Source organism: Heterodontus francisci, chromosome 32, assembly GCF_036365525.1.
Source record: "Heterodontus francisci isolate sHetFra1 chromosome 32, sHetFra1.hap1, whole genome shotgun sequence".
Lineage (NCBI taxonomy): Eukaryota > Metazoa > Chordata > Chondrichthyes > Heterodontiformes > Heterodontidae > Heterodontus > Heterodontus francisci.
This window is the reverse complement of record NC_090402.1, coordinates 12,749,169-12,762,432: the sequence shown is the minus strand read 5'-3', so window position 1 is coordinate 12,762,432 and position 13,264 is coordinate 12,749,169. Positions and strand designations below refer to the sequence as shown.

The 13,264-nt window shown below is 42.2% G+C and overlaps 1 protein-coding gene across 4 annotated transcripts in view; it reads left to right on the top strand.

Annotated features, from left to right (window-relative positions):
• Window positions 1–13,264, top strand: part of ccdc180 (coiled-coil domain containing 180) — a 148,840-nt gene that overhangs the window by 51,248 nt on the left and 84,328 nt on the right. For all 4 annotated transcript variants that reach the window (XM_068012253.1, XM_068012255.1, XM_068012254.1 and 1 more), the window contains 6 exons: window positions 587–702; window positions 3,193–3,319; window positions 6,136–6,190; window positions 7,444–7,547; window positions 9,085–9,118; window positions 10,045–10,193. In XM_068012253.1, coding sequence (XP_067868354.1) covers window positions 587–702; window positions 3,193–3,319; window positions 6,136–6,190; window positions 7,444–7,547; window positions 9,085–9,118; window positions 10,045–10,193 — 585 coding nt within the window. The remainder of the gene's footprint in view (window positions 1–586; window positions 703–3,192; window positions 3,320–6,135; window positions 6,191–7,443; window positions 7,548–9,084; window positions 9,119–10,044; window positions 10,194–13,264) is intronic.

Below are 13,264 nucleotides of genomic sequence, written 5' to 3'. Positions count from 1 at the left end.
ATCAAAGCGCACTGACCAAGCCTTTTAATTTCTACGACCTCTATGGAGAAATTTCATCCATACAGTGTTGCCCAGGGACAGCATTCTGGGGATTCATCAGCCAAAGGAGAATTACTCCACTGACAGGTTGCAGCAGGTTTGATCGTGGGCAGTTGTCATTACATTTACTAGGGATCAGTAATCTTCTCATTTCTGAATGGAGGTCATGGTGCTTCAAAGAGACAAATATAATTTGATATTGTGGTTAGTGTTAACAGTCTCATGCTGATTAGTCTCTTGTTGTAAAAAATTAGTTGGTGTTGTGGCTTTTGCATCAGCATGACACAAATGGATTTTACTAAAGTAACTAGTTGCTTGGATTTCTGGATGTCTTGATATACTAGAAATTGGCAATATTCCAAGATTTTGTGACACTTAATATCAAAGCAAATCATTTTAAAAGGGTTGTGTGAGATAGCTGGTGATCATACTTAATTAACACACTTTTTCTATGTACCCCATGCAAAAAAACTTCCAGATTTTCACTCATCGAACATTTTATACCAAAGTTAATGCATTTGTGTTTCTGTTAAAAATGTTTCATCAGGCAAGAGAAGCAAATCTAGACCTGCTTATTGACCAACTAAGACAGAGAAACACAGCAGTGGAACTGAAGTCAGACCTTAAGAAGGCCATTTGCCTGCTGGATGGGATCAAAAAAGGGCAAGTATTTCTACTTTGCAAGGTTTTTAAAAGATAGGTTTCTCTGCTTTTGTTTTTGTTAGCTCTCTCAGCAGTATTTAACACTCTTCAACTGGTTCTGAGACCATGCTAAGATCTCTGCCAGTTAACCAATTGTTCTGATAGACAGGGAAAGCAGTGCTGACCGTTACTTCAATAGGTACCATCCTTCACATTGACTTGCAAACATTAAGACTTCCTTCCTGTTGGTTGATGCTTCCAACTGGTGCGACGAGTGTACCTGTTAAAAAAATTAAAACTGTATTTTCTTCCCATCTCTTGCCATCAGTTTCAAATAAATCACTTTATTTTCAGCAAGTGGAAAATTTAGAGTGAGCATGGAGAATTATTTGCTCTGTGGAAATTGCAAGCCAACCACCTCCACCTCACTCCTACTCACCACCCCGTAACAGATTTGTGCCATATTTATCTGGAAATTTTTTTAAACTTTACTTGGGCAATAGGTTCCTTCATGAATTTCTAGCATTAATAAGAATACATTATCTTCATGGTTGAAACGCCTTTCTCTTGAGTAAAGTGCTAATGGTCCGGTGCTCCTCTCCCTACATCTCTATCTCAGTCCCTGTGTTAAGACTCACTTGATTTATTTATTTTTTGGGAAGTGTTCTCCAATCTGCATCGGCTTGGTCCCACGAGTCAATCACATTGTTTTCCTGTCAGTCTTGACTGCTCTTGCCATTCTTCACCCCTTTTCAATAATTACAATTGCAATAATTGCAATTTTATATTTGTGACGTGTACACTTGAAGGCCAATTTTATACCCACCCTGCTACCCCCACTAGTAGGATGTTCAGGGGTGGGAGGGTGAGTAAACTAGACAAGGTGCCCTACCCTCCAGCTTGACACTGCGCTCATGCCGGCAAGTATTTTAACTCCCTAGTTTCAGGAAGCGTGTCAGACCCTCGTCGCAGGCATAGAAAGGCTTCTTTAACATGGAGAAGTCGGGTCTGATGACATCAGTTTTAACTTTGTGCCAAGAGGTCAGCAACCTGGCGCTAGCCTTGTTAGGAAAAACCAGCTTGAAGCTGCAACAAGCCCAAGAGAGGACTGGAGTTTTTTTTTTGAGTGTTTCCTTGTGGACCAGGAAGAGCAAGAGTGCAAAGTGCAAACTCTTCCTGGGATACAGTCTTATGGGTAAAGGGAGCCAGGTAGATCTTCTCCCAAGTGACTATTTCTCACGTGTAAACAGTGAGTTTATTTGACCATAGCAGGTATCACAGTCAAGCCCAATCATGTTCTCTTGTAAGATTCACATATGCACACTTTCCAGTAGAATAACTGGAGCATGATCGGAAGCAGAAAGCCTGCATGCTTTATCCTTCCAAGCCCAGGGATGTAGAGAATAGCTGTAGCATCCCAATTGTTTTACTAGCTAATATCAGCTTACACTACACAGATTGGGATTCAAATCTGTCTATATTGATTAGCCCACTAAACAGTAGGGAAAGTGAATGTTTTCTCTGTTTCATCAAACTGAAATTTTGCTGAAGTGAACAAGTTTCACTATAAGATAGTTCCACTATATTTAAATCACATTCATTTTAATAAGTTCAGTGTAATTACGTAATGCTGCTCTGATGAAAGATTAATGACCTGAAACGTTAACTCTTGTTTTCTCTCTACAGATGCTGCCTGACCTGCTGAGTATTTCCAGCATTTTCTGTTTTTACTTCAGGGGCGGCACAGTGGCGCAGTGGTTAGCACCGCAGCCTCACAGTTCTAGGGACCCGGGTTCGATTCTGGGTACTGCCTGTGCGGAGTTTGTAAGTTCTCCCTGTGTCTGCGTGGGTTTCCTCCGGGTGCTCCGGTTTCCTCCCACACGCCAAAGACTTGCAGGTTGATAGGTTAATTGGCCATTACAAATTGCCCCTAGTATAGGTAGGTGGTAGGGAAATATATAGGGACAGGTGGGGATGTGGTAGGAATATGGGATTAGTGTAGGATTAGTAAAAATGGGTGGTTGATGGTCGGCACAGACTCGGTGGGCCGAAGGGCCTGTTTCAGTGCTGTATCTCTAAAGGGCGGCACAGTGGCGCAGTGGTTAGCACTGCAGCCTCACAGCTCCAGGGACCCGGGTTCGATTCCGGGTACTGCCTGTGTGGAGTTTGCAGGTTCTCCCTGTGTCTGCGTGGGTTTTCTCCGGGTACTCCGGTTTCCTCCCACAAGCCAAAAGACTTGCAGGTTGGTAGGTAAATTGGCCATTATAAATTGTCACTAGTATAGGTAGGTGGTAGGGAAATATAGGGACAGGTGGGGATGTTTGGTAGGAATATGGGATTAGTGTAGGATTAGTATAAATGGGTGGTTGATGGTCGGCACAGACTCGGTGGGCCGAAGGGCCTGTTTCAGTGCTGTATCTCTAATCTAAATCTAAAATTTCCAGCATCCACAGTATTTTGCTTTCATATTTTGCTGTAACCTGTTTTAACTTCGTTTTATTCTGTACACAGATACGAGAGCTTTTACAAAAAGCAGCTGAAAATAGTTAATAATTACCCTTCCATGTTGGAAAAGGAGTTGGACAGATTCAGTGCTGCTATCAGTAAATATTTTGTTGTAATCGAAATCTATAAACCGGTATGACAGCTCTTCAACCTTGTAACACAGTGACAGAAGTAATAAGATACGTGGGAAAATATTTTCCTCTATTCAATATTCTTAGCCAAATGTTGATATGAGCATTAAGTAATATTCCCTGCTTTACACTCCCAGCTACAGCTGAGGAAAATATATCTCACATTTTTACAATCAGCTTTCAAATCAGATCTATATTTCCTGCACATTTGTTCCTTTTTTCCCTTCATGCTCAGTAATTGTTCCCACGGGATCCCTAAGATTCTGTAAATGTCACTCTGTAAGGCCTTAGAGAGATGTGGCAGATTTGACCCAAAATCCAAACAGCAAATGCTAGAAATGCACTGCAGGTCCATCAGCATTAGAAAAGAGTTAAGGCAGGTTAGCACTTCAGACAAAGATCCTTTATCAGAGGACTGGAATCTTAATCCAAAACTAGCTTTTTTTTTACTTTTTTTAAAAACTAACAGACCTGCTGCGCTTTGGCAACAATTTCTGATTTTATTTTAGATTAGTAGTTTGTTTCTTGGTAAAACTAACCTACAGGTAGCAAACTTCCGCAATAGGATTACTGCCTTTAGCTGTGTCCAAAGACAGGGGACAGGATAAGGATGGGAAAATGGTGAGTGAGGTCACGTCTTGAACTTTGATGCAATATCGTCCAAAAGCACAACATCAGTTTCAGCACATATGCCGATGACACTCAGCTCTATCTCACCACCACCCCCTTCCAACCTTCAACTGTCTGATTTGTCACACTGCTTGTTCAACATCCAATATCGGATGAGCAGAAATTTCCTCTCACTAAAATTTGAAAAGAATGAAGCCATTGTCTTTGGTCCTTGCTACAAACTCTGTTCCCTATCCATCATTTTCTTCCCTAGTAACTGTCTTAAGCTGAGTAAGACGTTTGTTCCTCAGTGTTGTATTTGGCTCCGAGTTGAGTTTCTGATCAGATATCCGCGCCATCGGCAAGACTGCCTGCTTCCACTTCAGTAACATCGTTCAACTCTGACTTACCCTCAGCTCACCCACTGCTGAAACCTTCATCCATGCCTTTGTTTTCTCTAGACTTGACTATTCCAATACTCTCGGCCAGAATCCCATCTTCCAGCCCACATAAACTTGTGCTCATCCAAAACTCTTCTGCAGGTATTTTAACTCACTCCAAATCTCATTCACCCATAACCCGCTTGCTGATCTTCAGTGGCTCCAAGTCTGACAATACCTCAATTTTATAATCCTCATTGTTGTTTACAGATCCCTCCAGAGCTTTGCTCCTCCCTATATGTGTAGCCTTTGAGGTTTCTGCGCTCCTCCAATTCTGGTCTCCTGTGTATCCCTGATTTTAGTTGCTCCACCATTGGCGGCCATGCTTTCAGCTGTCTTGGCTCTAAGCTCTGGCTTTCCCTCCCTGAACCTCTCCGACTCCCTCTCTTCCTTTTAAGATGTTCTGAAAAATCTATCTCTTTGTCCAAGCTTTTGGCCATCTTTCCTGATTTTTCCTTCTATGGCTTGATATCAAATAATGTCAAAAATATTTTTCAGCAGGTCTTGCAGCTTCTGTGGAGAGAGAAACAGAGTTAATGAGCAGGATTTTCCCCACAGGCTTGTGAACCCCGGCGCCAGGCTCAAATGGAGTCAGAAGTCCACATTTTGTGGGAAACAGTCATTCACTGTGATTTTCCTCGGAGCCGCCAATTAATGGCCAAAGGACGGCGGATGAGCTCTTGAAGCTGGAGGGCCAGTCAGAGACCTTCCAGGTTGAAAGCAGCAGCAGGATGCCATGGCACATAAGTGAGAGAGAGGGTGCTTCAAAATGGAGGTGCCTGCTCTCCAACCTTTTCAAACTTTAAATTAAAAATGTCCTTTGCAGCCAGGCCACCACTATTGCGGGGGGGGGGGCTCCCTGTAATAGGACGGCCTGCGGCAGCTGCTGCACCCAGGCAGGTGGGGAGGGCTTCTAGGCCCGCCTGGAGTGCTGCCCCCCCCACCTCCACCCACATCGGTTTTCTTCCAGGGAGGTAAACTGTCCCCCGTCACCTCCAGGAACTTGGAGACCGACTGGAAAATCCCAGGCGCCTCCATTAACATGCCTTAATAGACCTTTAGTCGGGTCATTTGGCTATCTGCCACTTGCGGGCGGGTAGCCCTGCTGCCCTCCCATCCCACCTTCAGCAAAATGACCCAGGGCGGGATGGAGCCGGGGAAATGGCACACAGGCCAACGGCGCGAAATTCCATGCCCACCCACCTCCATTCCCACCCCCGGCAGGAGCTAAAAGTCTAGCCCAATGTTTCAGGTCGATGACCTTTCATCAGAACTGAAAGGTCATCGACCTGAAACATTAATTCTTTTACTCTCTCCACAGATGCTGCCAGACCTGCTGAGTATTTCCAGCACTTTCTGTTTTTATTTCAGATTTTCAGCATCCGCAATATTTTGCCTCTGTCAAAATTATTTTTTTATTGATATCGCTCTTGTTAAAAGCCTTGGAATGTTGTACTACATTAAGTGCACTAAATAACTAAGTTGTTTAGTTTTTTTGTTGGTTACATAGAATTGAAAGTCTTCCTAACTAATGGCTCTGCACCATAAAACATTTAAGTCTAATGTGAATGGATTTGTCAATATAAGTTCAAACTTTTGATGTGTGTTTAATATTTTAGAAATGTTTAGATCCTGCAATCCAAAACTGGGCTGTTCAAAAATTGTAACCAAGGCAAGCAGTAACCGATCTTAAGCTCCATTACTTTTTTGTGTTACTGGACTTGCATTATAAAACTTTACTATTAATATGCATTCTCATTGCTTTGTAGCATAAACTGAAGATAATAATAGATGCCCCTACAGCGGTAGCCTCCCCACATGAAGGTATGCTTGTTTAATAACACTAATTTAGGAATGTATCAAGTTTGGATAGAGGCACATGCCTTGATATTAGTAATGAATGTACTTTCACAGTCAAATGACATCACTCTGTCTGCCATTTTAACAATATTATTAACCTGTTTCAGCTTAATACCTTAATTAAGGTAGTTGACAAAGAAATTTCATACTAATGTGTTAATATATTCATGGAAAGTGCATAATTTCAAGGTAGAAGCTCTACTGCAATCATGGTATCTTTCAGAAGTAGTGACCAGTATAAGCAATGTGTCAGTTATTTAATTTTAAGTTTGCACTGCAGAGAGAAGCAGACACTTTCAAAATGCCTTCACTGTATTAGAGTGTAAGAAGTATTTCAATATACTGATGGGAATTTATGAATAATTAAGAATATTCAGAACAACACCAGCCAGATGTGAGCAGAAACATCTAAAGATTCTTGACAAACCAGCTGAGTCCCCCATATGCAGAGAATTGAAATCACTTCAAAGGCAAGAAGACTGGGGGTGAGTCAGTGTCTTGCTAGCTCAGCCTGGATATAGCGCATGACACTGCCTAAATCCCTTTCTAATGGACTACGGGAATACCTGCTTTTCACAGTTATGATTTGTTAATGGATTTGCCAGGCACAACACTTTCAAGTGTTTGATTCCTGAGAATACAGTTTAATCAATTTTTTTTTTTAGAGATACAGCACTGAAACAGGCCCTTCGGCCCACCGAGTCTGTGCCGACCATCAACCACCCATTTATACTAATCCTACACTAATCCCATATTCCTACCACATCCCCACCTGTCCCTATATTCCCCTACCACCTACCTATACTAGGGACAATTTATAATGGCCAATTTACCTATCAACCTGCAAGTCTTTTGGCTGTGGGAGGAAACCGGAGCACCCGGAGAAAACCCACGCAGACACAGGGAGAACTTGCAAACTCCACACAGGCAGTACCCAGAATTGAACCCGGGTCGCTGGAGCTGTGAGGCTGCGGTGCTAACCACTGCGCCACTGTGCCGCCCTTGGAGAAAGACAGGCATTGTCACACTTTTTTTTAACAAAAATGGTCAATGCATTAAAATAAAATTTGATTTTTGGAATGTCCTTTTAAAAGACTGCCCTATGTGGAGCTTTCAGTCTACACAGCTTCTCTGGTGACCAGTTACCATGCTATCATTTGTGTGTACATTATTTATCTCTTTATGGTTCTTATTGTAGTTATCGTTCCCCATTCTAGCCAGTGAAGGCGTTCTTGAAGATATTCCACAGGAAAGTGATGGAAATCAAAGTACCAGTGAAGAAGTAACAATGGAACAGTCAATCATCCTTGACGAATACAGTGTAAGATCTTGGGGTGACACCAAGTATCTCTGTTAAGTTGGGTGGTTCTGTTTTGTAACAAAAACAGAAAATGATGGAAATACCCAGCGGTCAAGCAGTATCTGTGGAGAGAAACAGAGTTAATGTTTCAGGTCATTAACCTCTCATCAGAACTGAAACGTGGGCTGGGATTTTATCCAGGCAACAGGCATCCCGATGTCCAGAAAAAGCAATGCTGAGAACTTCGCGCTGCCTCTTCTGTGGGGGCCTGCTGAATCTAGTACCATTTAAGCACTTAAGTGGACAGCGGCGGGCCTTCCACTGGATCAAGGACCCCTGTGACGGAAGTCCAGCCCTTTGAGAGCTGCCGGCCAACCAGAGGCTGTCAGCTCTTCAACTGAACAGTGCCCCTGCGGAGGCAGTGGCTGCTGCCAGTGGAGCAACTACCCAAGGCCCATGAGTGGTGCTAGACCCAGGACACAGGTAGGTTAGGGTGGGAGGGGTCTTGAGGGGTGGGTGTTATGGAGGAGTGGGGATGTATGGAGTCAGTAGCAAGGGTGGGGGAGGGGTGGCTCTCAGCAGGCACTCCCCTCCCTGCCGATGCTGGATCCATAGTTCAGGCACTAAGTGCCTTTAATAAGGGCCCTGGAGCCAGGAAATAGCCTGCATGGTTTCTCATGGCGTGCTTCCCATGCGGTGACAGTGCTGCAGCGGCGGGATCAGGCCCTTAATTGGGCATTAATTGCCCAGTTAAGGGTCTCAATTGGCAGCAGGGCACGAAGGCCATTCACAGGCCTTCCTGCCCGGACTTAATTTTGATCACCATCCCAACTGGTTTTATGCTCTCCCTGCCTCCAATTCTCCCGCGGGGGAGAGCATAAAATTCCACCCCCCACCATTAATTCTGATTCTGTTCACAGATGCTGCCTGTCCTGCTGAGTATTTCCAGCATTTTCTGTTTTTATTTCAGATTTCCAGCATCCACAGTATATAGCTTTTGTATTTGTGGTTCTGTTTTGTGCTGCTTTCTTGCCACTAACCTGGTGTAACGACTCACGTGCATGGGGCAGCTCCCGCCTGACAGGTCTTCTGATTTGTGTATTAGCAGTATGGTTATGTACATTAAAGTGACAAGTTACCATGCAACAAGTTGTGATGCACTGATACTGAATCTTTGCCACTCGAAGTAGCTAGACTTAGTCAAATACAATGTCGAAAGCTGAAGTGAGCTATCCTACAGCCTTCACACCTGGTCATGTAATTGTGGTGTTTCTTAGACACATTTAAAGTCGATACTTTTTAACAGCTGCTGTCTCTATACGAAGATGTTTGGCAAACTTTTATTAATTTGTTTAGATCAGACTGTAACAACACGAACCATGTTTATAAAAAAAATCTTCACGCACCTTAATCATGGCATAAGTGGTATATGGTTCTCCTTCTCCCCAAACAAAAAAAGTTTAGCAATGCTTTATGTTAACAGTACCTCTTCAAGAGGGTTATGATAACATAAATTTCACAGTAAATGATAACAGTGACCTGCATTTCTATGTTCTAGGAAGAAGGAGCAGAGCTTTCAAGTCATATTCAAGGTTTGTATTTTGAAATTAAATAACTCTAACATGGAACCTCCATAAAGTTCAGGCTGTAGACTCGTATTTATTATTCGATGCCTGACGTCATCTTTAAAACAATTACAGCTGTTTCAGAATGCGTTGTGTGTAAACTTAAGTCAGACTCTTGCTTATATTATGAAAATAAGAATGTATTTCAAATGGGAACTGCACCATAAAAAAAAATTACTTAAAAATGAATTCTGTTTAACATCCTCTGCATTTTTTCCATTTCTTTTGGTCTTTTTGTGTGGGAATTAATATTTTTGTATAAGCTATGAGACTAATTGCACATTCTGTGGGAGCTGGCTTTAAAGGATGTACTGAGACTAACAGTGCAAGGGAGCTGAATTAATCTATTCATTTAACAGTCACTGATACACTTGGGTTTAATGACTTTTTCTAATGCTCACTCAATTCTTTCAAACCATTGGGTCCTGAAAGTCTCCTATACAGTTTTCCCCCACCACCCTGATTATCTCCAATTCATTCACTGGAAAGTCGGGATGAGCATAAAGCTTAATGCCCTTGCTGACTTTTTTTTTTAACATTGAACAAAGAAAAATATTCCACACTCTTTTATTGATTTTTTTTTTAATATATCAGTTAGAGTATTTATTTCTTGATTTTTCTCCCCTTTTCTCAGTTGCTCACCTGAAGGTGCTTACTGCTGCTGGGATCTTTGCCCTCTGGTATCTCACCCAAGCACCAGAATGGTGCATGTCTGCAGGCTTGTTACTGTAGAGGGATCACAGCCAAGTTCATTCCTATCTTTATCTGATCTACACACGCATGCACATTCCAACAGATTAAAAATAATTTTAAAAAGTGAAAAGTGACCAATCCATTCACACACACATATGCAGCCCTTACCTCTTTACATTTCTAACTCTTCTTCACTTCAGGCCTCAGCATCGAAAGTATCAACAAACGGGAGGAACTTCAGGAAAGTAGAAACACCAGTAGTCGGTCAGAGCGGGAGTCATCAATTTATGTTAGCCAGCACTTATCTGAGGATGCGTCGGAGGAGGCTTTCTCCCCTGAGGAACGAAGTGTAAGATCAAAGAGAAAAATGGTGCCATAAGCTTCTGGAATCGCCTTTTTTTAATGTTGCTGAGATCCATGATATGAGCTCACCTTATTTATACAATATTCATGGCAGGGCAATTCTGGTGCTCAATAAGCCTTCACAGACACATCATTGACAAGAATAGGGAATTTTTGTCCCAATGTATGATTTAAATATGCACACATGTTAATGGAATAGCTGGTGTGATATCCAGCCTGAATACACACACTCTGCTTGTCTGCTACTCATATGAAGCCCCAAGGCAAAATGGACTAGAGATTAAACAAATGTTTCCCCACATGGTGTGGCATATTTGTGGAACAGGCTCTCAGCAAAGCAATTAAAGTTATGTTTTTTAAAAAGTTATTTTTTAAAGAAACAAAATTTTTAAATTAAATAAAACCTTCAAAATCTATATACCTGTTTAGGAACAGGACTGTAGGTCAGGGGCATATAGCTAGGCCAGCAATTTCCTCGCTGTTACTCCTGCTACACTGCCGTATCTTCTCTGGAAGTGTGGTAGGAAACCTGTTTGCACTTGTTAACAGGGTTTCCGGCACACATCCATCAAAGTCATGGTGAAGTGGGAGCAGCTCCAAAGAAATTAACAGCCACAATGGAGATTGTTAAATACACAGTGGCCGTTATACTGCTGGGGCTGAGGGAGTAGGGAATATATGTAAAGGTCAGAGTGTAGAGTTGAATAGTAAGATGTATATGGGTGAATATTTTAGATATCTGTTTAATAAGCTTCAAAAAATCATGGAATATATTCTGCAAATATATATTCTGAAATTTGCTTAATAAACTTTGGAAAATCAGGGAGTATAAGTGCAGAGCTTTCCTTGGGAATATTATTTATTGCGAGGGGAATTGCATACAAAAGTAGGGAGGTTGTGCTTCAGCTATACAGGGCATTGGTGGGACCACATCTGGAGTACTGTGTACAGTATTGGTCTCCTTATTTAAGGAAGGATGTAAATGTATTGGAAGCAGTTGAGAGAAGGTTTACTACACTAATATCTGGAATGGGCAGGTTGTCTTATGAGGAAAGATTGGACAGGCTAGGCTTTTATCCACTGAAGTTTAGAAAAGTAAGAGACAACTTGATTGAAACATAAGATTCTAGGATGTCTTGACGGAGTGGATGTAGAAAGGATGTTTCCTCTTGTGGGAAAATCTAGAACTAGGGGTCACTATTTAAAAATAAGGGGTCGTCCATTTAAGCCAGAGATAAGGAGAAATTTTTGCTCTGAGGGTTGAGAGTCTTTGGAACTCTCTTCCTTAAAAGGCAGTGGAAGCAGAGTCTTTGAATATTTTTAAGGCACAGATGGATAGGTTCTTGAGAAGCCAGGGGGTGAAAGGTTATTGGGGTAGGTGGGAATGTGGAGTTGAGATTAAGATCATGGCTGATCTGATTGTATTGAATGGTGGAACAGGCTCAAGGGGCCGAGTAGCCTATTCCTGCTCCTAATTCGTATGTTCATATTAAATGGGTGCGATAATTTAGATTCTGCAAGCTTTGTGGACGGAGCAGGATGCATTTGGTTGACTGGCCTTTGCTTCTTCAATAGTTTCTAATATTTCACAATTTGTTAGGCAGGCAGTAAAGGATAGAACTGGAGCCAAGTCTTTGTGTACTTACAAGCTTTTCTTTACAGAGACAGACATATCATGTACCTTCAATCCAACAACCACAATTTCAGCCTGCTCCTATATATATGAGCACAGGTTAATGAATGCCCAGCACCTGAATACAGTTAAACACTCAATTGATATACATTAACATTGTATTTATATTCTGGAAAACCTTTTAAAGGTGGTCATGTGTAGGCATAATGCTGACACTTCAAAGCTATCTACAGTATAATTTATTAGAATTTTTCAAAATAAAGTTCTCACCACATTATTCACAATTCCATGGTTGAGAGGTCAGCTCCTAGGGTTCTGCCAGTGCTGTTCTGTACTTGTGGGTTAGTTGTTCACCTCCTCTCAATCTTTGACCTTAATATTGTAGCAGAAATCCGTAGTAACATGAGGACTTGCGAGTGTGAAACCTGTGCACTACTCCTGCAATGTACAATGTGTTCATTTGATATGCTATAGCAGTTTGCCACTTTTATTAGAAGTTTTTTTTCTCTTAATTTTCTCCTCTCCCCTCTGGTTCCACTGAAATCAGCAGCTCTCTGATAACTTCTCTCAAGTGGTTCTTCTTCACATGTAAGTCTAGCCAAGTGAGTGTTGCTAATATGTTCCAGTGCAGAGAGCAGTGCAGCTGAATCCCTGGTGTTCACACCAACATAACCTTCCAGCAGGAGTTTGCGAACTTATCAAGAGCAGTAACTCTACCTGATTTTCTCCTTCCCTGACCAGCAGAAATGAGAATGAGAACTGTTCTAGAACATAGAACAGTACAGCACAGTACAGGCCCTTTGGCCCACGATGTTGTGCCGAACCTTTAACCTACTCTCGGATCAAACTACCTACATACCCTTCATACTACTATCATCCATGTACCTATCCAAGAGTCGCTTAAATGTCCCTAATGTATCTGCTTCTACTACCACCGCTGGCAGTGCATTCCACGCACCCACCACTCTCTGTGTAAAGAACCTACCTCTGACATCTCCCCGAAACCTTCCTCCAATCACCTTAAAATTATGCCCCCTGGTGATAGCCCTTTCCACCCTGGGAAAAAGTCTCTGGCTATCCACTCTATCTATGCCTCTCATCATCTTGTACACCTCTATCAAGTCACCTCTCATCCTTCTTCGCTCCAATGAGAAAAGCCCTAGCTACCTCAACCTTTCTTCGTAAGACATGCCCTCCAGTCCAGGCAGCATCCTGGTAAATCTCCTCTACACCCTCTCTAAAGCTTCCACATCCTTCCTATAATGAGGCGACAAGAACTGAACACAATATTCCAAGTGTGGTCTAACCAGGGCTTTATAGAGCTGCAGCATAACCTTGCGGCTCTTAAACTCAATCCCCCTGTTAATGAAAGCCATCACACCATACGCTTTCTTAACAACCCTATCAACTTGGGTGGCAACTTT